The following is a 26,282-nucleotide window of genomic DNA, read 5'->3' as shown; positions in this document are numbered from 1 at the left end:
TAGCACCGCTAAACTGCTCATGGAAGTGTGCCTCATAATCCAGGACTTTAGAGGTGCAGAGAGGAGGACCAGAAGTTCCAAGTCATTTTCACCTATACAGGAAGCCGCAGGTTCAGCCTAGACTACTTCAGATCTGATCCAACAAACAAATAACACACTGGAAAGCATGGACTTGCAGATCGAGTATAGATGGGTCTCCAAGGCACTCACTCAAGAATGAAGATGGCTGGCCTGGAAGTGGGTATAAGTTGTGTTTTAAGGTCGATAAAATGTTCTGAAATAAAATTGTAGCAATGGTTGCACAGCAAGTCATCCATTAAAATGAGCAAATATGTTCTACCGCTACATGTCCACATCATGGTGTTTGATTTGGTTTGTGATTGCATGTTCTGTGGAGATGGAGATGGAACTCAAGAACCTGCCATGCTCAACAGGAGCTCTACCTTCTTTCTACATCTGCACACTCCCACATTTCCATGAAATAGTTTTCAAAAGTATGCATTCCATTGGGATAGCATTTTCGGGAACTCAGCACTTTAGAGACAGAAAGAATAGATGCCTGTGTCTGTTTACTAATAAATACAGCTAATGAAAACATGGTCTACATAACAGATAAGGATGCCCAATCACCAAGGAAATCTCTGGGAAGCTGATAGTGTATGGGGAGGTTTAGAGCTTCTTTGCTTGCCAAAATCCCCAGCACACAGGGTACTCTGTCCACTAAGTGCCAGGCTTAAGGGCCAGGGCACCTGTTCAGGGACAGCACCCTCCAGGTCCTGGACATAGCATCCACTTACTGTGGCGGTGCCGGAGACGGTCTGCGCACTGGTGTCAGCACTCTGCTCCGAGTGCGTCTGTGTAGGAGGATACAGGTTTAATGTGTGGTCAGGGACAGTGGTCTGGCCGGTGTACTCTGGCGCGGGATGAGGATGAGGGGCCGTGTATTCTGCAGGGATGCCATTCTGGGGTGGTGCGAACTGCGCTGAGGCATAAGGCTGAGCCATTGTGTCAGGGGCGGCTGCTGCTTCCTGATTACCCTGTGGAAAGAAAAGAAAAAGAGAAGGGAAGAGAACACCATTAGAGCTCCACAAACAGAACTGTTCCCCCACATTATAGGAACTGAGCCCCAGCACTCTTTGCAGGGCCCTTCTCAGCCAAGCCTCACCACACACTATGAGCAAATGGTGATCATCATCATTCTCAATTTACAGATGTAAACAAAAGATCAAGGAACACGATGAGATCACACTCCCTAGGCATCCAATACTACTTTCTGAGGTCTGCACACCACTGGCAGATCCTCAGTGTCATCTCAATGTTGGACGAGGCTAGTTTCAAGTTGTCTATGGTGACAGTGAAGAACTAATTTAATACTGTGTTGAGCAGACAAATTGCTTAAGCATGTGCTTGAGAGATGTGTTTGGACTAAAATCAACTATTAGGTGATTTGGAAGAGTCCCTAGTAAAGACCTTACTGCTGTGTGTGTGTGTGTGTGTGTGTGTGTGTGTGTGTGTGTACACATATGTCAGTATGTGTGTGCCTGTGTGTTGTTATTGTATCTATGATAAAAAGAAGCCAACGGAAATTTAGGGCTTAATTTAGAGTCCTTGGCTGACAATCTACTTTCTCCCTTTTAGATGCTAGATACTATTTAACTCTGAGCCTCATTAATCAATGCACTTCATCTTGTCTCCTTTTTTAATACATAGTACAGGACATTATATAACAATCCCCCCTTCAGTTATAGCCTAAACATTCGGTATGATAATTACAGTCAACTCAAAAGAATTTAAAAAAAAACCCTGAATTCAAATGTTTCCATTTCTGGAAACATCTCCCTCCCTCCACCTCCACCCCCATAACTCCACCAGCCTTCACACACTCCACATACACATATGGAGAAAGCATAGGAAAGAGTAGTCCAGAGGTCTAAAATGTTCATGGTCTCAAGAAATGTAGTTGTACATCCAGAAAGGAAAAGAGAGAGAGAGAGAGAGAGAGAGAGAGAGAGAGAGAGAGAGAGAGAGAGAGAGAGAGAGAAAGAAAGACAGAGAGACAGAGAGACAGAGAGACAGAGAGACAGAAAGAAAGACAAGCAGACAATGAGGCTGAGCCAACAGTCACCTCTCCCATTTTCCATGGTCATTTACATGTTACTTTAGTCACACTGCAAGGATTCTGGGCACAAAGGTCAACATGAGTTATCAACAGGAGACCTCAGCCTCTACTACAGTAACATGAGCAATGCACATATACAGAGCCCATGCCTTTATTTCAAGAGGACCATTAACTGTACAGTGTTAAAGTTGGCACTTAGAAATAGGCTTAGCACAAGCTTAAATACTTTTACAAGGAATACATTCCACCAGCTCTTTCTTCCTCCATAACATTTCCAACATCTGTGCTGCTAGGAAGAGGGCACACTTTCTTCTTTTCTGACCATTTTCCAGTTGCACTGAGATAGCAGCAGGTGAGCCATGGGTCAGGCTGGGTGGCTACATATGCTTATCTAACTCCAGAAGAGGACATTTACTGTCTCACTGATGCTCAGAGTCTACACTGAATTCTTCAAAGATGCCCCCTTCCATCTTCCGTTTTAATGGACATTTCCCCTCAGCCCATACAGTGCATCTCTCTGAGTTACCACCAGAATCAACCACATGATATCAGCTGCCAATCACAGTGTAGGCTAGGGACCATTTCTATAGCAAACTCTTCAGTTTTATGTTGTCATACTAACGAGTTCTTGTCAGCCTGGGATATTGCTATAGTGTTTGGGAAGCACTCTTTGCACTGTGATCTGGTAGTAGAAATAATAGAAAGCTGTAGAAAGAGTGTTAGCCTGGGGCCTGTGTACAGGTGATGTCACACAAAACAAAATGTTGCCAAGGTGCTGGGGAAACAGGAAGCACTCACATCTTGATGACATCATATCAAGATTGGATCTATCTTTATGGACAGTTGAAAACAGCCCTGCTTAAGTTACAAAAAGGGACTATATATATATATATGTATATATATATATATATATATACATATATATATACATAGATATAATTTTCCCAGTAGCTTGCCTAAGTTCTCAGTAACACATCAGTAGCACATCAGCAGATGTGTGTACTTAAGACAGTACTTGGTGATTTTATACAGTCAGACAATGTGAAAGGCCCCTGTGCTCCAGCTCACCAGCCCCCCTGCACCTCTGCTCATTTGCCCACACACCTGTGTGCTCGTGAGTTTTTGAGAAGATCTCACTTAAGATGCATGCTCCTGGAATTACACCTGACTATTTAAGTCACCATCTCAATTCTGCATTTGACTTTCCCAGAGGAGCTTCATCTTGCATAACTCAAACTTCTAAAATCACTTTTTTCTTTCCCATTCTTTTTCCTTCCTTTAGTTATAAAACCCAGGGCCTCATGCATTCAAGTCAAATGAGAACTGAACTGAGTTGTTCTCTCTCTCTCTCTCTCTCTCTCTCTCTCTCTCTCTCTCTCTCTCTCTCTCTCTCTCCCTCCCTCCCTCCCTCCCTCCCCCCTCTCTCTCTTTCTCTGTCTGTATCATTTTTTGTTTGTTTTGTTCTGTTTTGTTTTGTCTTGTTTTGCTGAGACAGGGTTTCTCTATGTAGCCCTGGCAGTGGAACTCACTCTGTAGAGCAGGCTGGCCTTGAACTCAGAGGACTGCCTGCCTCTTACACTTGCATGCTGAGATTAATGGTGTATGTCACCAGTGCCCAGCTTCACTTTTTATTTTTGAGTTTCTTTCACAAAATTATTCAGGTAGAACTTGAGCTTGTCGTTTTCCTATCTCAGTAGCAGAGATCATATATATGAGGCTCCAGGGCCTGCTCTTGGGGCTTCTTTGGGGTGGTTTTCTGTTCCTTAAGATCCAAAGGGCCCAACGTGTGTACGTGTGTGTGTGTGTGTGTGTGTGTGTGTGTGTGTGTGTACTTACTCTGCTGTTTTGGTATGGAACTTAAGCACTTTTCTTTTCCGAGGAGAATTATAGACCATATCCGACAGAGACTGGCTTGGCAAACAACATATGGTGCAATCCTGGACCACTGTTTATTTTTCTAAATTAAGGTTTTATCGTACATAATCCAATAAATGGGTTCATTTGTTTAACAAATTTCCTACAGATGCTTTTGTACAGCAAGCACAGAGTTGGTTTTCTGTGACAGAGACTATATGACCCTCAAAGTTTAAACTATTTACTGTCTGGACCTGTGCAGGAAAATGTTTCCAGGCAGCTATTGCAGAAGAGCAGGAGAAATGGGAAGTGCAGATAAGGAACCATTATTTTACAAAGAGTTTGGACAGACCATGAAGCCACACAAGAAGAGAAGAAAAGGGACATATTCTAAGTAAAGAAGGAATGCCTTAGCTGTCTCACTATATCGGCAGCAGTGATGATGCTACACAAAATAGTTTAGAATCTCCCTTCAGAGATTTTTTTCAATAGATATATAATTATAATCTCAGATAGACACATGGACACAAACAAACAGAGAGAGAGAGAGAGAGAGAGAGAGAGAGAGAGACAATCACACACTGCACAGACCATTCCTTCTATTCATTGGTCCTCAGAAGATAAGCTGAACAACATTGCCCTTCACCTCCCAATTGGTACATTAGGCCAATAGTTCTCAAGCACGTATGGGTACTCCAGAGAGATTTAAGGCAATGACTGGAGACATTTTTGTCTGTGACAGCTCAGGATGGCTATGCTCTTAGCATTTAGTCATTGAACAACAGCAATATTGCCAAATTCCTGTATTGCAAAAACCAGAACATCTTCTCAATGAACTACCCACCGGCCCCAAATGCTAATATTGCTGATGTCTAGAATTCTTACTTTTCATGTACTGTGACACATATCATGGTACTCATAACTATTTTACCTCCTACTGCAGGGAGGTCAGACAATGATGCTGTTTGCCAGATGCACAAGGTAACCCTGGGTAATACAGCAATATGGGAAACCTCTGCGCCATCGCAAGTTTGAGGCATGGCTTAAGAGTCCTCTGACAGCATCATAAGAAAGGTAAGGACCAGTTAAGAATGCCTGTGCTGCCAGAGAACCCAAATCTCTCAAGATTTGTGCCACTCTGTCAGACGTGAGGTATCAAGCTCTAAGGAACAAATCAGGGAAAACCAAGTAGACAATAGTTGACGATCAGGTACATTGGGCTCTGTATCACATCTTGTACCTCAAACAGATGTTGGCAGGACCCCCTACAGTTACTTATTAACACCGACAGCCGCTCCAGAGAGACCCTAATTAATATTCCCAACATTTGTACTTTAGGCTAATTACAGCTAATATTTAATTAAGATCATTGTACTTCCTATGGAAGTATTTTTCACCTTCAAATGACTTGAGAGATGTCTTTGTTCCCTCCCTAGTGATGCTCCTAGATCCTTAGATTAGGTTGAAACAAATTTTCTTAGAAAATGAGATGCCCTTTCTACTGCAGGCCAGGGCAAATTCCAGGTATGTGAACAGGATCCTGGTAGAAACTTAAAGCCATGTTCCGATAGGTGGTGGGGACAGGTAAAATGTTGAGAGTGTTCCCTGCAGGACAGTCTCAAATGTGCAGAGGCTGCCTCTTCTATACCAAGGCCAAGCCTCCACTTTTCCCTAAATAAATGGAAGAGTCGAGCGATCTGGATGTTTGCAGAGTCAGGGTACTTGTGGGTGTCCCTCCTTGATAGGGAGGTAATTCTGCCTTGCCAGTATCCCCCTCATCACCAAGCAAGCACTCTGAGAGCTTGTGCAAACTTCACATCTAATTCCCGCTGCCAAGACAGTCTTAGGTTGTTGCTAAATATAAGGAAAGGGGGAGTGTGGGTGGGAAGAGGTCAGGATCTCTGGTGGTTGAAGCCCCATAATGCTCCACGGTAGAGCTGTGTCAAAGTGTGGGCTAAATAAGGTCTGTCAGGGTAGGTGTAGAAGAAATGTCCTTGTCCTCATAGATCAAACTTCCCCATCAATCAGATGAAGTCAAAACCTGCTCAGTGACGTGGGGGCCAACGTGACACAGGATGTTCAAAGTGTTCCTCCCACTTGCTTACCAAGAGCAAAGTGATTATTAAGATGCAAACAAATCTTATTCCTTAAAGAAAATAAAATCTCCAAAAGTCATTTTAATTTAAGTATTTTATTGAAGCATGAAATAGACAGAATATTATTGCTATTTTAAGACAGGAGCCATAATCTATTTAGCTTCATGTGTGCATACACTCCCAGAGTCGGGTCTCAGGTACAGAGTATTTCCATGGGCACCAGGAACATCAATGCTCTGCCTGCCTCGGAGGTGGACACAGGAGATAGAATACCGTTCTCATTGTTCCTTTCCATGCCTCCACCCAGGTCCCGACAGCCTCTTTCTGCTGTGCAGCACACTGAGTGGTTTAGTAGAACTCCTCTTAGAGAACCACAACAACTATCAGTGACAGCCAGGCTGACTTTGCAGAACATGTTGGCTTGAAAGGCTAATGCAGAACACATTTTAACCGAGAAAGAGTCATACTCCTTCTGTGCCAGGAGAAAGGGAAGTGCCTGATCCCATAGCTGCCAAGGCAGACTCGAAGGGAACTAAATGTGTTCCTGCAGGTAGGGGTGTGTTTCTGTGTTTCTGTGTGTGTGTGTTCATGAGAATACTTGGGCGGTTTCCTCGGCTTTTTATAATCAAGCTTAGATTGTTCCCCTCCTGGAGTGTAATATTCCTCTGCCTATTTCTTGCCTTAAGCCCCTTGCCCTGACTACCCCAGCCCTTAGAATGAACAAATACATGGGGATTGTCAAGAACTAATAAGCCCACCGATTACAAATGGCCACATGGCCACTGAAAGCATCTGTTTTTCCCAGACCCTACCAGCACACATCCAGTGAAGTCAACTCTCTGGAGGAGCCTGTCTATCCCCAGTGGCTGTTTGCAACTTGTAGTCTTGCTGACAGTTTGTTTTACTTGAGTTCAGCAACCTGGTCTGCTCTGATCTACTTCTCTGGCAGGAAATTGCACATATTCAGAGAAAGTCTCTTGCGCTGAGCTGAAATGGGCTAAAATGCACCATGCCCCAGGGGCAATAAGACAAAGGGAAAATGCAAAACGACACCATTAACTTGCTGGTCCTAGGACAAGCACAGATCCATGCAAAGAGCACCTGCTTCCCCAAATCCCATGTGTGTGTGTGCGTGTGTGTGCACACACACGCACGCACACACAGACACACAGACACACACACCACTCCACAACACTCCCGTACTTTCACCAGGAATGATGCAAGATAAAAACTGTCTTCCAGAAATCCCAGACTTAACACTAAAATAATCACAAAGCAATTCTTCTGCTCCATTCAAATCACAGTAGTATCAAGTAAAAAAAAAATCAGAAATACCTGCTGCACCATGCTGCATGCTCTCTCCTCCATAAACTTAGCAGCTGTTCTAATCCCACACCACAGAGCATCTGCCCAGAGCAAGCCTCGATGAGGAGCAAGGGTGTACAGGCTGGGTACTATGAGAATGACTGGGGTATTGATGGAGGGGGAGCTGAGGCTGCTTGGATGACCTCCCCCTCAACATCTGACTGCATCGAAAACCAGCCCCAGATGGAACTCTTCTGCAAGGGAGGCCTGGCCCATCAATCACAGCTTGCTCCTCCTCTGGCTGCTGCTTTGGGTTTCAGAGTGTACCACTGAGCAGATGATTATGTAGTGGAAAGGAACAAGCACACACGCATGCACACACACACACACACACACACACACACACACACACTGCTCCACTACACTAATAGCTATTTAAAAAACATTAGAAATGCTATTCTATGCATAGCCTGGAGCTGGAATTTTTCATTACTAAACTAAATATATGATATGCAAAGTTATAAAATCCACCGGGGAGCTTGCTACTATCTTATTTCATTTTCTGAGAAAGGAAGAAGGAATGTTTGGGGGCTACAGGGAGGGTGATAAAGGAGGGTGAAGGATGCTCCACGAGATCAAGAGATGGTCACAGGCAAATTAAAAAATCCATAATTACCATAAGAGGGCTGGGGAGATAGTTCAGTCTGTAACGCACTTACCTTGCAAGCATGAGGACTGGGATTCATTTCTCTAGGACCCATGTAAAAAATTAAAAAGCACAAAATCCTAACATGGTGGCACCTGACTATAATCTCAGTGCTATGGAGGCAGAGGCAGGTGGATGAGGGAGCTTTATAACTAGCCAGTTAAGACTGTTTGGAAACTTGTAGGCCAATGAGAGACCTGTCTCAATAAATAAAGTGGAGAATTCTTGGAATGGCACTTAAAGTTGTATTTTGGTATGTACCATGGGAGAACAAACACACACATGCTCAAGTACCTTTCCCCTACATTTTCCTATACACACACACATGGATGCTTTTACCTGATCTCTGTTTGCACTGACATGAACACACACATACACAAACACAAGCACACATACAAAATAGCAAAAAATATGTGAAATAGTCTGTAGGCTAATCGTATAAAATGATTATAAAATGTGATCACTAACGGTTACTAGGAAGGTGCTCAGCCTGCTGCTTGTGTGCCCTTAGGCAAGCGGCAGCTACTCTGGTTGCCAACACTGGCTTCAGTGAAATGGGAATAATTGAGTAACTTCACATTGTTATTCCAAACTGAAATCAAGGAAAGAAGCACTGAGGACCAGAAGCATTCATGGTGTGGATTAGATTATCAGATGGTTTGACTCCTGTGCCTAAACAGCCTAAACTGCAGCACTGTTCCTGTCCCATACATCTTAGGTAAGAACTCAGTGCATTAACATGCTGTCAGTGAAGGAAACCACAGGACCCCAAACCCCAGCAATCCGGCATGCAATGGATGAACAGCAAAGGGCTCTTGTTGCCTCTTTTGCTTCTTCTGTCTTTTCCAACCCCATTGTTCGATCTGTAAAAATGAGCATCATAGAAAGCATTACCTCACACAGCTGCAGAGCCAGCTTCAGGCCCCAAACCATTTCCTTTGTTTAAAGCTGCAGATATTTGGTTCTTCTATCTTTATTAAAACCATAACAATTGGAGAAGAGCGTCAAATCAATGTCAGTTACATTTGACCATGTCTTTCTTGTCCATCAAAAGAGTAATTTCAAGGGTCCTGCACACCTTCCTGTGGATAGCTGCTTATCATTGACACAGCTCCCTATGAAAAGAGCTCCTGCATGAATGGAGACTGTGGATGGGAACTCTGAGCTGAAGTAAGAACTCAGTACATCAACATGCTATCAGTGAAGGAAACCCCAGGGCCCCAAACCCCAGCAATCTTGCATGCAATAGACGCTTCTAATTAAATTAGATTAGGGAGGAGGTGAGGGCAAAAGAAGCCGGAAGCCTTCAACCTTCCTGTCTTTCTCTTGCACTAGTTCAGAAGGACCTGTGATGATCGATAATATTTTTTAAAATTCCCAGATATCAAGCATTAGAAATAAAAATCTAAGATAAAAATCATTCTTGCCATTCCCAACCACAGCCTGAGTATAACTCCCCAATGCACCAGGCGGCCAGGGCGATTGCAGTAGCACTTGGACTCCCTAAAAGGATGTACTGGCTGCTCTGCCTGATCCACTTACTCTAAAACCCAGGTTGTCCTTGCCAAAGTCCAACTCAGCATGTGCAAACAGCAACTTCTGTTAAGAGCTACATGTTTCATGTCCTTACTGATAACTATGAGAGCAAATTTCTGTACCCCTGCCTGGTAAAGGAGAGGGGAGTCCAAAGTGGACAAACTCCCTGGGAATGATAATGACAATTCTTAAAAATAATTAAACATAAATATTAAATAAAAGAACCAAAGAAAGTATCTACCTTCTGGCAGAATCTATCAGAAAATGAATGAACACTATCCTGAACTCATCGAGAACTTAGGGATTCTTTCCAAGTCATCAAATAACAAAGGTCGGCAGTAAAATGGCTTCCTCAGAACCCCAGAGGGTGGGATCCATGCCAACCTCTGCCTAGGGTCTCCACAAACAAGCTGGTTCACTGTACTAAGAGAAGGTTGGTCTTTCAGATGATATATGTGATATCTTGTATTATCAAACCTATGAATGGGGGAACCAGGGCAATATTTCTAAAATTATGTATATGTATGTGCATTTGTGTGGTATGTGTATGTGGGTATGGCAGAATTTATGTTATTTACACAACCATTCCTCATCATTTTCTTTGAGTTAAGATTCCTCACTAAATCTGGCGCCCACTAATGCAGGTGGCCAGCCTGACCAGCAAGCTCCAGATATCTGCCTTTCTCCACCTCCCTAGAGCTAGAATCATCACTATGTTCGTCCATGACCAGACTCCACATGGATTTGGGGGACCTGAATTCTGGTCCTCTTGTTTCTATGGCAAATAATTTGACAAATGAGCCATCTTCGCTGTAAATCTACACTGACCTTCTTTAAGTGAAATAAACTGCATGGCACCAGGAAGGAATAGACTAGAAAGAGGTAATTTTGCTTCATGGAACCTTTATGTAGGTGAATCAGTTTTCAACATAAAAATGTTGTGCAAAAATTAAAAATTATAAACTGTGCTAAATAATACTAAGTAATTTCCAGAATTTGTTGGAACCTAGCCTTTTATTAAAACTGTCAAAGGGGATCAAGGTACAGTACTGAGAAGCAAAGAGTATTAAGGTGGAGAAGTTGACAAGCAACCTTATCCCTGTGAGCTGCAGTTTCCTCAGTCATAAAGCAGAACCAGCGATGCAGACTATTCTTCACTATGAGGCTTTTGTAATTCTTCTGTGGACAGAGAATATCAACAGGCACATATCTGATCATCTATACGTTCTTTTGTGCATATCCCATTGTTGTCATGAAATTGGTCCATCTAGTCCACAAGCACAGATCTGATGTTGGGCTCTTACCTACTATGTGGGTCACTCATAAATAAGACATTCCAATTAGACAGCCCCTTTTATATACAATAAACCTAAGGTACATTTATATGCTCATTTAGAGTAAAAAAAATACCACTAGCTCTAGAGAACCAGCCATTGGTTAACAGAAGGACCAGAAATTTAGCCATATTGGCCTGATTAGAGAATTGTTTTACTGAATTCATGTGAAAATGAAGACACTGGGAATAAGGATGAAGATATGAATGGCAATTATGATGGTAACTGGTGATGATGTAAATGATGGTGATGGTAATGGTAGTGATGGTAAAATAGTGATGGTCCTGATGGTGGTGGTGGTAATGATAATGGGGTAGTGCAGGTAGGAATGGTGATGTTGATGGTGGTGACTGTTGTGGTCACAAAAGTGTTGAAGATGGTGGCAGTGATGACTGGGTGGTGATAATGATGGAAGTAATGACGGTGGTAGCAAAGATAGAGTTAGTAGCAATGAAGATGGTAATAAAGGAAAGATGACTGTGATGGTCATAATGATGGGGATGAAAAGGAGGAGGAGGAGGAGGAGGATAAGAAGAACCCTTTTGTAGTGTGCATGTGTGCATTCACATGCGTACGTGTGTGTGTGTGTGTGTGTGTGTGTGTGTGTTGTACACATGAGTGCATATGTGTATGGGTACATACCTGTGTATGAATATAGGCATCAGAGGTCTATTTGGTGATCTTTTTCTACATTGTTCCCCACCTTAGTATTTGAGATAGGATATCTCATTAATCCTATAGCACTTTGTTTTGGCTCTTTTAGCTGGCCAGTAAGCGTCAGTGCAGGGGCTGAAGGCACATGACCCGCACTTGGCTTTTATGTGGCTGCTAGGGTTCTGAAACTCAGTCCTTGGGTTCCCATGACACTTTACCTACAGAGCCATATCCCTAGCCCAAGAAACATGTTCTTGAGTATTAGTGACACCATCATTGTCTTAAATACTGATGGTGGATGATTCACTGTCTACACCATCTCATGGAATAAGGATTCAACCTCTTCATTTGGTGAACCTCATTGTTGAGGGGCTGAAGGTGCTCATACTCATAGGACTAGGAAGTGAAGCTACCCAGCTGTCAGACCCCTGTACTCTTCATTTGAAATAGAAGTAAATTCAGTGCTAACCTCTATTTGGTCAACATACACAATTTAGTCTCCTAACTCTTCCAGCTTGTGGAAAAAGTACCTCTTAAACTGAGTGCTGGGACACTGCCCTTAGGTCAAGAGTTCACAGCAAACCAGAATCAGAGACAACAATAATCTGTTCCAAGGACTCCAAGGACAGCAATTTGTCTCATTCCACTTCCCCTGCCTCTTTGTGGAAGCTCAAAAGGACAGAAACCATCTCGCCACAGCTAACAAACAGCAGCCCCAGAAACACAAACAGCCTGAGTGGGCGGCAGGCTTGCAAAGATGAGGTGTCATGTTTGCCAAATCTTCCAGCCTGAGTTTCCCAATCAGAGTTACAGAAGGCAATATAGAGGTTGTTTTCCCCACTCCTTAAAAGTTAGCAATCATCAAATATTTATGGCACTCTGTTCAAGTAGTGACCTAGAGACAGTTGCTTCTGAGGTGATATTTTCAAAGGGGAATGAGTACATTTCTTAAAGGATTACCAGTGTCCTGAAGAACTGAAACACCAGCCATCCACATTGAGGAGGAAGGCTTCCCCATATTTCTCATCACTGTTCCAGGACACAGGGGACCCATCCTTCAGCTTTAAAAATCTTTCCAAGCCATGAGGATACACACACACACACACACACACACACACACACTCACGCACGTGCTTATTGGGGTCATGTTTCCATCTCTATGTCCACAGAAACATTCTCTGACCTACATGGTACCTAGATCCTGGTCATCACCATCTCCTGTTGCTCTGCACTAGTGAATAATGGTCCACATTATAATCACCACATATAGTATTCTACGATGTATTGTCACAAAGACAGAGAGTATACACAACACCTATCTATATGCATTAAGCCACTCATGTGAAGTATTCCCTTTCATTCCACACTGAAATTATTCAGTACAGCAATATAGAATGCCTTTTTTCCAACACAAAGTGTGTACACTCTTATCTATTTGAAACAAGTCATCTGAGTGGACTACTGCCTTCCATGAACACAGGCAAAAGGCAGAACTGTTTTCTATGAATACTGCTATTTAGAATACCTGGCTTTATCTGCACAGCAGTAGTAGTCTTAGCACATCCCTTAAGGAAGCTGAATGTTTGGTTATATGTAGCAATCTAACCAGACTTCCTATTCCCTAATGATGACCTTGGTGTGCTCAGATGAAGGCTGACATGGATAAGAATATTGCTGGAACCATTCAACTGAAAGCATTTTTTGAAACCTGGAAAATGTCTCTAAAATCCACAGCAACCTAGAGGTTGCTAAAAAGTCATAATTTTATTCCTACCTTTCTAAGCTTCAGAACTCAGGGAAGTCAATAAGGTTCCTGATGATGGTGAATCTGCTAAGAGCATTAGTAATAGAAGAATTAGTAATAGAAGAATTAGAAGGCTTTGTACCATGCATGCCATCTTCATAAATGTCACTTTTGAGGCAGCTCACAGTTCCATGGTTTAGATACAAGTGTTATCTCCATTTTATAGATGAGGGATTTTGAGATACTATGCAAGTTCTTGAGAGATCACTGCAAAGCTGCATGATAAAATTTGCTCCAGTATAGTCTGTTCCCAGAGCTTAACTTTTTAATCATTATTATTTTTTAATGTTTTTAAAGTAAGTATAGAAATACAGAATTTAAGAAAAAGCAAAAAGAACAACAAGAACAAACAAACAAAAAACAAAGAAACCTTGAAGAAGGCCCATGTAAAGGTTCAGTGGCTGTCTTCTGGGTTATGTCTTGTCATATTTGCAGCTGGAAATGAAGCTGACATCACTGTGGATGTCAGGATAGCTATGACAGAGAAAGCTCAGCTGCTCTGGCTATTCAGCCATCAATTCTCTCATGACTTCTCCATCACTCTCTGAGTGACAGATGTAACAGCCCATCACCATCATGAATACTGTCATGTGAACACAAAGGGAGAAGAACACACAGGAAGTAGAATTTTGCAAATAAACATCGAAGTAGATATTTTCAGAAAGGAAAGGCCAGATAAATTGCATTCTAATGCTTATTCCTTTGTCAGTAGTGTCTGTGTATATGAATGTGTGTGATCACATGTGCCATGGTATGCGCAAGGAGATCAGAAGACAACACTGTGAAGTTTATCCTCTCCCTCTCCCTTTGTATGGGTTCCAGGGAGGGAACTCAGATTATCAAGCTTTTATAGAAAATGCCTTTACCTCCTAAATCATCTTGCTTGTCCTGATAAATGTACTTTAGATAATAATTTAATAAGAATTGTTCTGTCCTGGGTATGAAGGATATCAGAGTTCAAAAAATGATTTTCACAATCTTCTTTTTACTACCCTCACTTCTGCAATGACCACCACCTGTACATCACCTCCATCTCCACCACCATCACCAGTAGCAATACCACCTCCTCTACCATCACTGCCACTGCTGCTGCCACGACCACCACTGCCTCCATTACCACCATAAAATTTGTGTCAATTCCAAGTTCAAGACAAGAAATGACTTCTGGCATTGCTAAGCCTACTACAGTGGCTTTTCTTTCTTCAATAGCTTCTTTATAGCTACCCTGAAGATACAATTTAGGGACAGTAACAATGTCACCTACACTTTCATATCCAACATTAAGATTTTTGTGGATGTGATATATAGTTTTTAGTAAGAAAGAGAGACACCATACAGGCAAAGCAAGTATGCTGGAAGTAGAGAAGAGCAGTACCCAAGGGTACTACTGACTATAAATGAATGTCACCAAGAAGACAAGAAGCCCCTGTCACTAGACTGGGATAGTTGAGAACTTCAGTCAAGCTGCTGAAAATAGAATCATACATTATTCACATTGGGATGATGTAATGTATAACAAGTGGTTTCATCAAAGAGAAAAGAAGACATCCAAATACAACAAAATATAGAGATCTGTTGAGATATCCTTTTTCTGTTACCCAAAAGAAAATGTATGTCACATAGCCATGAATCAACATATCTTCTTCATCTTCCAGCCCTTCTCAAAGCTAGATTCATACACAGCCAGTTATTATGTGGTTTTGATGGAACATGACCCAGCTAAGACTCAACAAATACCTTGGTAATAGTTAACTCTCAATTATCAACCTATTGGGATTTAGAATTTCCATGGTAACAAATCTCAGTGCAGTTCTGAGAAGGATGTTCTAGATGTGGTTAACTGAGGTGGACAGGCTCAGTTTAAATGTAGGTGACACCATTTCATGTCCCTAGGTTAACTAAAAAGCAGACAGTGAGCTGATAGCCAACATTCAACTCCCTCTGAATGCTGACTGCAGATGCAAGGTGACCTTTCTATCCCATGATGGACTATATCCTAAAGCTGTGAGCCAAAATGAATCTTTCTGTTCTATGTTTGATTCTTTCAGGGTGATTTGTCATAATAGAAGATATGATTAAGACAACCAACCACTCCCACACAATCTAAAAGGAGTATATAAAAGTAAAATCTGCTTGTATTTTAAATATCACTATAGTCTCTTGAATATTAAGGAGGTCTTGGGAAACTATACACTCCTTAAGGGCAGGAGCTTGTCATAGGATCTTTTACATTTCCCTCGTGTTCACCTACAGTTTGTAATCAAGGTGTTTGACATAAAAAAAAAATATCAATTGGCTGTTATTCACCTCGCTTGTAGTAAAGTGTCTAATCTGGTTATGGAAACAGGCAAAGATGATAAAGTATGACCTTGTCTTTCACTGTGCATTGCATAAGTTTTAGCCTCTAATAGTTTGCCAGCTAGGAAAAAAAGAGCTGTCATAAAATGAATTATTATCAGATATATAAGAAAGGAAACCAGGAGAGACTGCCAGAAAGTCACAGAGGGCTGTGACCTATTCAAGAAGCAACATGGAATCCACACAACTCTTTTCTATAGCTCGGTACACCGCATCTTCCAAAGCGTAAGCTGGTATGCAGTAGTGAACTACATAGCCAGGACTCAGACAGTGCGAAGATCTAGGCAGGCCAGAGTGCCAAGTCAGACTTGGGATTTTCTGTGCAATGGGATACATGTCTTAAGGAAAGAAAGCAAATGAGCTGAAATGATCAAGAACATCCTTGAAAGGAGCTGATGTCTAAGCCAGGAGTTAATAGTGAGCAAGAAATACCTTAGGAATGAAATAGCTTAACAAAAGAGGAAATGGAGGTAGATATGGTGTTAAAATAGGGAAATGTACCTCACACATGGTGTGACAGAGTGAAAGACCGGAAGTAAAAGAGGAAATAGAGACTATCCTCTGTCATGTAGGACTGACCAAAGACTACTTTATGGTGAGGGTTTTAAAGTCAGAGCCCCCAGTGTGTCTTACAGAACAGTAGGCACAGGACTACCAGCATGGCCTTCACAGGGTGGTTGATCCCACATGTTGGTCACAATACAGAGGAAATGAAGCAATGACACTTCCCAGAAAACAGCCAGTCACAGTGAGGAAGATGAAAGGGGGAGGAGATCCTGGAACCACCCTCATGATGCTGTAGCCTCATGCAAAGCAAGTCAAATGTTTGACATGGAAATGAAGAGGAAATGTCCTTCACTTCATCTATGTAGTGTAGAGGGTATTATTTCTCCAGTGGTACCCTCCTAGTATCTCAGCCAAGGGTAGAGTGGAAGGTTTCTGGGAGCAACTCCTCAATATCTTCCTGAACCTCACTGCAAGACTGGGAACTAGGAGGTGGGTAGTGAGCATCTTTCATGCCCATTTAACATGAGCATGCAAGGGAAGCTCATTCAGTAAGTCTCAAAGCCCAGGCAGTTAATACAAGTTGTTTGAGATTTGAGGTAAACTCTATACATATTCTATGTTCAATACACCCTGTTTTCCATCTATAGAACCTGACAAATATAGGGATAGCAATAGGTATGTATGGCTGATGATCTGAGGACCCCACTCCTTCTTCTGGAAACTTTCCATGGGGAGGAAAGAAAGCTGAACATGGACTTGATGAGAAGCTAACAATGAAACACAAGTTGTTAGGCATCAGAATCCAAGAACACTATAACTTCATGGGCTTTCCACATCCAATACTACACAACTGAGCATACACATGCTATACACATGCCAGTGATGAAATCCCCACTATAAGTGTGGACCGAGAGCCTTGTGCAAGCAGTACAGCACCAGCACAGTTCACTGCTTTGAAAAATCTGGTCAGAGGAGCCAAGAAATTAAGCTCCAGTTTTCTAAGTTCTGTAATTGAGTCTGCCCCTACTTCCAGTAAGGTCTTTAATACCACACTCAAACTGATGTATTACTTGGGATTGTACTCCTGATGATTCACACAGGGCTAATCAGGGCACCAGTGCTATTCTTTATAGACTAGGGTGTGTGGTCTTTTGAGGACATCTGCCTGTTTGAATACTGAGATGAGTAGGCGGCAGACTCTGAGAAGCTCACAGAGCTTTGCTTACTTAAGGGAGAAAAAGCTCTGTGGGATATCAAGGCAAATCCAAAGAAAACCAGGCATTTCTAGAAATTTAGAAAACATTTGTATTATTGGCAGAGAAGATGGAAGCATCCCAGAAGTACACAATTTTGTTCAGATGGTAACAGATCAAGAGTCTGGCCAAAGTATTGTGTGCAACCTATGTTGACATTCTAGTTAGTTGGTCTAAGAATTCTGACACAAAAGTACTGAAGAAAACAGAGGCCGGTGGAAATTTAATACAATTCAAAACCATCAGAGAACAACCGTAACATTTTGAAACCTGTTAGTGCAGTGCGTGTTTGCACAGAGCATTCTGTCTATGGGCAGCATTTTTTCTCTGGACTGGATGGTTAGTCTCATTTGATTCCAATATGTCTATCTTCAGGATGGATGGAATTACCCTGGAACCTCTTTGTGTAGCTAAGACATTCTCTTTATAATTAATTATTCTATATTCGCCCACTGACTTATGTTTATCAAACTTTCTTCTATAGGTTTAACTGATGCACACCCAATGTTACACACTGATGCTCTTGCCAGCCCAGCTACAGTAGTAGTTATGCTGGGATCACCCAAGAGTAAAAGAGCACATGGGTTTCCTGTCTATCACAACTGCATGCTTTTGTGTTCATATATGAATGTCTATGTCTATGTCTATGTCTATGTCTATTTCTGTACACACACATATGTATCAGTGCATTCGTTGCCAAGGGGACACTTTGGGTATCATCCTTCCTTAGTTTTTTTGTTTGTTTATTTTTTGGAGATTTTCTCACTAAAATTGAACAGATTGTCTGGTCAGAAAGCATGAGGTATCTCTATCTCCTTGGTGCTCGGATTATACATGCATGTCACTATGTTCATATGTGGGTCCTGACCATGAATGCATATTCTCATGCCAACTAAGCTACCTCAATATCCCTTTGCAACTATATCTTATGCAAAGGAGGGACTTGGACACAGAGGCACACCAAAGGAAAAAGGTGAATGAAGATAAAGGCAGAGGGAAGCTTAGTGTTTCTACCAGATGAACCATGACAGAAAACCACAGGAAGTTCCAAGAGGGGTAGCAGAGAGCCTCTTCCTTACAGTTCTCAAGGAAACAAACTGACCAACATTTGGATTTCTCATTTCTGACTTGCAACACAGTGCACCAAAAGATGTTTGTTGCTGAAACCAAATAATTTGTTATGGCAGTCTTAGAAAAATAATACACCCACTATGTGCTACATTCTTGACAAAATGCTGACACAAATCACTTCCTACCTCATGAAGTTTTCATAATAGAAATAAAGCAAGCATGTAACTCAGTTCAAGAAGAGCCAGACTCTTGAGTATCCTCCTAAGAAGCAAGTTAGGGCATAGGGCAGTTTCAAAATGACCTCATTTGCTCTCTGCGAAACAGAGACTGTTCTGCACACTGGGGAGTTTCAGACTGAGATCTGTTCATGCATGTAGCTCTGTACTAATGGAGCAATAACTAGCTATGCAGAGGCATTAGCTATCTCAGCTATAGCTGGCCAAACTAAACAGAGTGAAGTGACTTTATGCGATGAAGATAATGCAAACTAATTCTAATGTGTTCATCTTGATCATGTATTACACCACTCACAGTAGATGAAACTAAATAAAATATTTGTGGTTACATAAGAAACCATATCTGACTGATTAAAATTTGAGATTAAATGTAATTATTTCTTGTTTACCTGGCTTAATGTAATTGTTAGAAGATAACCTTCAAACTTATATTTGTGTTTCCAGCTATATTTTATCTTCCCCATTTTCTTCTGCACCCACTCCCACCCCCTTTCCCAAATCCACTCCTACTTACACCCCAACTCCATTTCCATTTTCCATTCTTGCCTTATAGCTGGAAGTTTTCCTTACTTTATATTACTGAGTTACACTTCCAACACTATTACTTTGCTGTTGGACATTGTTGGATATTTTCACTGGTTTTGTTGCCATAAATTGTCTATTATTACAGCTGGGATTCAACTCAGACCACTCACACATGAAGCTTGGCTCTTCACTATAGCCAGCTGCCATCTTGGCATCTTTCTTAATGCTTTCATGGTGAAGTCTCTAGTGAAATTGGATTTCTATCCTAGTCTACCTCTCTTGTCCTACAAATCCTCTGCTTCTTCTGACAGTTTCTGCAGAGCTGGGACATGAACCCAGAGAAGCCTCTCCTAGAAGCCTACTCCATTCATATTGCAACTTTCTCTCTGCTGGATCCTACAAAGCTCCCAGGCCTCCGAGAACCTGTCTAACATGTCTATTTTGGAACAACAGAGGTAAAAGGGTTTTAAAAGCTCATTTTAACACCCTGAGAAATCAACTGAGTAATGTTTATACTGGGCATCATTCTGCAAAGATGAAACATACTCTAAATAAATATACTACACAATACAGACATTCCCTGTGTGTGAGGTCAGAGAAGAGATCTTGAACACACTCCAGTATGCAGGCTGCTGACCGCATCAGGAGACATTTGGTATTGCATCTTACTCCACAAGGCTATCAACTGAATTGGATCAGAAATAAACTTTTTCTTTATTTACACCATGTAGACACATGCTAAAATGTCAGGAATTAATGCACACATCTATGCATTAATTTGTTTATAAGTCACTCTTCTACCTATCCACTCATTCATCAAGCCATCTATATACCCATCTGCTCATTCATCAGCATATCATCTATCTATCCATTCACTTATTTATCAATCCTTTCATCTATCCATCTACTCATTAATTCAATCTTTAAATATATAATTCTCAATGAAGAGATGCTGATAGTAACCTTATTTATGCTGGTGGTGCCATTGTGCAATAATAAACATGCAGGGATAAGAAAAAGTCCTTATATTGAAAGGAAAATATGAATGTGGAAAGACACAGCAAGATTACTATTCAAAGTGTCATAGATTTTACAAGTCCAAACAGTTACAGAAGCAGAATGAATGGCTCCTAATCTAGAGATAAAATAGTATCAGATAGCTCATGAAAGGTCTTTTGAAATGAACCTTGAAATGTATGAATGAGTTGGAAGAAAATTTGCTTTTTTAAAATATAGGGTCTTGCTGTATTGCTCAGAGTTCAAACTATCCTTCTATTTCAATCCCATTAATGTCTACTATGACAGGTCTATGTTACTTTGTCCAGTTTATAATCTTTTCTAATGAGATCATTAAAGAAGTAAGATTTTAGAGAAGATTATTATTAAAAGTTCATTATTATTACTGTTTGAAACACACCCTGATCAAGGGTATACTACCAACATAATATAAACCAGCATTTAAAGACATATTATAGGTAGAAAGTAGAGAAATGGGTTTCCTGAAAACAGTGATCATTCTTTACAAAACCCTGTGTTCCCAAATGATGTTACCTTTGTATCTCATTAAATGCTCTTAAGAATTCAGTGGTGGATGTTATCACCCCATTTAAAAGATGAGGAGATAGAGACTAAGAGGAGCTCTTTAAGTTTTCATGGACAGGTTATTAGTATGTGCTAGCTCTAAACACAAACCCAGATATTTCTCTTACATCTGCTGCAGATGATATCTGGAATCGCAGACATTGATCTACACTTTGTAGAGAGCTCTTACTAATGACATAAATCCTGGGAATGTAGTCCAGTAGCAGAGTACCAACCTAGCATGTGAAAGAACCTGGGTACCATACCTATTAACTCAAAATTAAGAAGAATCAAATTCAAATCTCACGAGCTATTTTTATTAAAGAGATTATTCGGTTTGCTTTTTTTTGTTTGTTTGTTTTCGTGGGTTTTATTTTTCAGTAAATTATTTTGTGAAAGGACAAGGTGGAAAAAAAGATAATAGAATTCTTAACAAGAAGGGGAAAGGAAGAAGAATATTTCTCCTGAGTTCTAGAACAAAAAAATTCTGAAAAGCAGGAAGCCTATTGTTTGAATCTGCAATCCCTATGATTGAAATACATAGGGTAAATGGTACGGCCACCCCATGTTTCAGTTGATCTCTCTGGAAATGGAGATAGTAACAGCACTTATTTTGTTGGGTTATTCATAAAATAAGTTAGATAATGCTCATGAATTCCTCACCACTTTGCTTAAAATAAAACGAGCCTTTGATGATGTGTGTGTCAAATAATCATGGCATCCTTGCTGTCATTATTGCTATTATTCAAATAGGAAAATAACTTGGAATGACAATGTACACTAAGTAAAGGAAAATATTTCCAAAATAAAAAGAATTCATCAAAATTCAGCCAGGGTGGAAAGGAACACAATAAGAGAGTAGAGACTAAGTTTGTATCATCATACTATTGATATCACCCTGGGCTTGGAAGAAAAAAATACCAGCCTTTAATAGAAAGAACCACAGAAATATCACTGTACTGTACTTCTTGGAATGAACCTTGGTTATGACTCACCTTTTAGTTTTTGCCATTTGTTTGTCTTCTGATGCAGGGTTTCACATACTCCAGACTACCCCGGAATGCATTACATAACTGAAGATGCCCTTGGACTTCTGGTACTCTCTCATATAATCTAAGCATTAGAGAGGGAGTGAGGGAGGAATCTTGAGCCCTGCCTAGCATACTTGCTGAGCTCAAGCACCAATTTGAGATCCTGTCTCCAAAAATAAGATAGAGACTGATAAAATAAAATACCTGACATCAGCCTCTGGCCTTTATAAGCTTAGGGCTGCTATTACAGCCATGTGCATACACGTACAGTACGTAGCTTATTATGTGAGGGACAGAGATTTGAAATCAGGTCTTTACATCTGCATGTCAAGCACTTTCCTCACAGAAGCAGCTATCTAGCCCCATCTCTCACGGTCCTGAACAGGAGAAATCCAGAATCAATTCAAACGTACTCTCTACTCCCTCATCCTGTTCCTTTCCACCTTGGCTGAATTTTGATGAATTCTTTTTATTATGGAATCTCTGTCTCAATGGCATATACTCAAAATGTCACTGGGAATGTTTTTGTTTCTTTGTAGAGGCTTTCTGGGCTGTTTCCAATTTTTTGCCATCTTGTCTGCTGGCAACCACCTAAATGCTTTGCTTTGCAGCTTCTTTCTGCAAATTCCAAATAAAATCCACCATATCTCTGTTCACACCAAGTCTTTGTCTTCCTTACCTCAGCTCCTCTCCTGTGAGGACTACTATGATTATATGTGGCCAAACCAGATGATGCAAGAAAATCTTTCCATTGATATCTATCTCTTAATCACATCTGTGAGGTCCCTTTTGCCATATACAGTAGCAGTCACTCACAGACTGTAGTGGGGAAGATGCAACTCTAACAGAGGTCATTTCCAAATCTATCCTAATGCTATCCTAAGGAAGCACAGAGTGTAAATAAGCATTCTGCAGATCTATGATGTCATGTGTAGCCTTCAAGTGTCTGAAAGATGCATAGTATAACTACGCAGTGGCATTTTAATTTCATTTACTTTTAATCTATGTAAATAGCTACATGCAGCTAGAATCTGTCCTATACAACAAGACAGTTCCCTGGTAAATGACAGTCAGCTCCCATCATGTCACCCACAGCATCTATAGTCCCATGAAATGAGACTAAAGGATGATTATAGAGAAACACCTGATCTCTTGTCACATAGTCATTTAAGTATAATCGCATTGTTAGGTTGACAAAGGCAGAGGAGTTGACTTGGATACCCAGGGATGTCTTCAGCACCGTGGACAGAAACACAAAGCGCTCCACTTGCACGCCTCTCATCAGTAGTTAATCTGCATTCTGCTGGAATTTTTGCTATATTCTTCCTGGTAGATGAATCTCAACTAAGCTTTATGCCTCCATAGATCACACTTGGAATGACAAATGCAGAATACAGTCAAAACCACACAAAGCAGTCAGTTTATTATAAAGCTTTTCCACCTTTTTGATATGGTAAGTTTAATGCTGAATATCGAGCCAGATCCATGATATACAAGCGTGGAACATAGGGTTCACTGTGGAAAGTGACAGGGGCTCTTAGTCTAGGCATTAACAGCATAGGCTGAATTAATCAATATAGAGAATGACAAAGGAGACACATTGGAGTGGCATGATGAAAATTAATCAGATACGGAATTTCAGTAAGAAAGGAAGGAATCGGAAACATTTCAAACTCTCATTTAAAGATTTTGCAAAATAAGAAGAAACAATAGTCCATTTGAAATTTCTAAATTGTTTGGAAACAATACAGTACTACAAGAACTGTTAGTGTAAGTCCAACCCTGTGCACGCATGCATCAGAAAGGGGAAGCCGTAGAAGATCATGTGTCCCAGTGTTATACTATATTTCGAGAATTAAAAGCCAGACATAGTCATTGTGCTGGTTAGTTTTATGTCATCTCAACAAAAGCTAGAGTCATCAGAGAGGAGGGAGCCTCAACTGAGAAAATGCCTCCATAAGATCAGACTGTAGGAATGCCTATAGGCCACTTTTAAAATTAGTGGTTGAGTAAGGAGTGCCCAGTCCATTAGGGTTAGTGCCATTACTGCACTGGTGTCCCTGGGTTCTATAAGAAAGCAGACAAAGCAGACTGAGTAAGCCGTGATCAACAAGCCAATAAGTGGCACCCCTCCATTGCCTGTACAACAACTCCTGTGTCCAGGTTCCTGTCCTGTTTGAGTTTCTGTCATGGTTTTGCTTTGTGATGAACAGTGCTCTGGAAGTTTAAGCCAAATAAACCCTTTCCTCACCAGGTAGCTCTGGTCATGATGTACTACCACAGCAATAAAGCCCTAACCAGTGACAGGCATGTTAATGTAGCACAAAGTAAAGAAGAGAAAGGGTAAGAAGTGGAGAAGACAGAGGAGGAGGAGGGGGAGGAGGAAAGCAGCAAAACACCCACCAACAAATGGCTTGCCAGGAACACACACTAAAGTTAAAAATATCAGTGGAATTTCTCCAAGAAATTCTGGAACCAGGGAGACCATATACGTAATCTGGCTTTCATCATATATGTGCCAGGTCCAGTCCTCTAAGACCCATCTTCTGATGGGAGGATGTCTCTGAAACAGACTGAATCTTAAGTTTAAAAAATGAAGGACATTCCATTCACAAGATAATAAATCAAGGTTATGATGAAGATTACAGATTGTAGCAAAACAGAAGAGAAAATCTGAGAGTCAAGTAAATGGACTGGGAGTTCTGGCATGCATGAGACCTTTAAAATGACAGTGCAGCATCACCAGCCAGTGAAGCCCAGGTTGACAGGTGCTGTAGGGACTGGCTTCAGAGAGCAGAACTCAAGATTGGGATATCACAGCATAATTCGCAGCCTGCTGACATTATGCCAGGGACTCACTGCTAGGAACAAGGTACAAAGGCAAGTGGCACGATCTGTCTCTGTGTCCACAGAATTGCAAGTGGATGGGTCTCTAGAACAACAGCTTTGTGATCCTTCCTGGGGTGCAGTGCCATGATCAAGCGATAATTTTTTTCTGAAGTGCACAAGGAAATGAAGCACTGATATGATCTAAGGTTCCATGGGGTTTTCATGATGACAAAGACATCTGATTGTCAGAACAAAGTGACCTGAGAATGAAGACAAAGCCATTTCTACAGGACACTAGAATTAGATTATAGTTACCCATGTTCCTATTTTCTGCACCATGGGCAGTTTGTTTCACCAAGACCATTTGAGGTAAGAAAATGTCTACTAAGTTCCCACCTTCAATCACAGTTGGATGGACTAGGATGAATAACACTTACCTACTATATTCTCTAAGTAGAGTTTCCTCGCCAAAGCTAATGGGTACTGAAAAGTTATAATTTAGTGAACATTAGCTCTTATTCCTTTAGGACATGGAAATGGGCTCACAATTTTATGAAAGACCAAATCCCTTCAATCAAGAAGGCAGCCTGGAAGGCCAGAAGATTTGAGCAACACCCTCTAAGATCAGCATTGCAGATGATCTATCTGAGGAGGGTCATATCTCAGATTCTGAAAATATAATCTTACAAAGATGGAGCTCAGCAGAGCCCGAGCCTCGCTGGGCCTCCGTGAGCTAGTAGCTTCAAGACCACAAACTACACAGGTATCTAAGTGTCTGATGCCTGCTGAGACAAAGTGTCATTCTTGTCTCCATAATGAGAAAAGCACCTGCCTTGAAGAAGGAGAAGAAAGTCAAATCAGACATTTCTGCCAATTTATTTTGGCTCAGAAGACGGATGGAAGTTCTGCAGCTTTCTGGAATCAAAAGCTAGCTTCTTGGCCACGTGGCAAAAATGTTCACTCAAGGAAAATGGGACACAGAGTTAAAGGGAAAGGAAAAACAGGGGAGCACTGGGAGACACAACCCTGTCTTCTCACCCACATGAAAGAAACACTATGCAGAAAGACACACGTGTAGCATGAACCCCAGAAGTGCATTGCTGAGTTCTGACCTAGTTGGTCAATTTTATTGTTTACAAGCACTGTGTATACATTGTAGAATGTAGAAATAGTCTTATTTTAGTGTGTTATGTTATATAGTTTTGAAAATATGATTCTTTTTTAAAAGATTTATTTTATTTTTAATCATGTGTATATATGTAGGAGAGTATGGATGTGCGTAAGCATGGGTAACTGCAGAGAACAAATAAAGATGTCAGAATCCCTGGAGATGGAGTTCTAAGCAGCTGTAAGCAGCCTAATATGGGTGCTAGGATCAGAACTCAGGTCTTCTGCAAGAGCACAAGATGCTTATGTCTGTGGAACCAACTTGCCAGTCCCTACAATTTTAAGCCTCGTTTCTTTCATATTCAAATGGGAGAGT

At 41.1% G+C, this 26,282-nt stretch overlaps 1 protein-coding gene across 30 annotated transcripts in view; it reads right to left on the bottom strand.

Annotated features, from left to right (window-relative positions):
- Rbfox1 (RNA binding fox-1 homolog 1) overlaps window positions 1–26,282 on the bottom strand; it is a 2,110,633-nt gene that overhangs the window by 190,703 nt on the left and 1,893,648 nt on the right. For 27 of the 30 annotated variants that reach the window (XM_085832308.1, XM_029470804.2, XM_085832312.1 and 24 more), the window contains one exon: window positions 798–1,037. In XM_085832308.1, coding sequence (XP_085688434.1) covers window positions 798–1,037 — 240 coding nt within the window. Of the gene's footprint in view, window positions 1–797; window positions 1,038–7,404; window positions 7,560–26,282 lie in introns of those variants that run through there. The other 3 variants (XM_085832324.1, XM_085832328.1, XM_085832327.1) reach the window with 3 other exon arrangements.

The sequence above is a fragment of the Mus caroli genome, unplaced genomic scaffold (assembly GCF_978045245.1).
Source record: "Mus caroli unplaced genomic scaffold, Mus_caroli_1 scaffold_17, whole genome shotgun sequence".
Taxonomy (NCBI): Eukaryota; Metazoa; Chordata; class Mammalia; order Rodentia; family Muridae; genus Mus; species Mus caroli.
The sequence above is the reverse complement of the archived record's forward strand: the minus strand, read 5'-3'. Positions and strand labels throughout refer to the sequence as shown.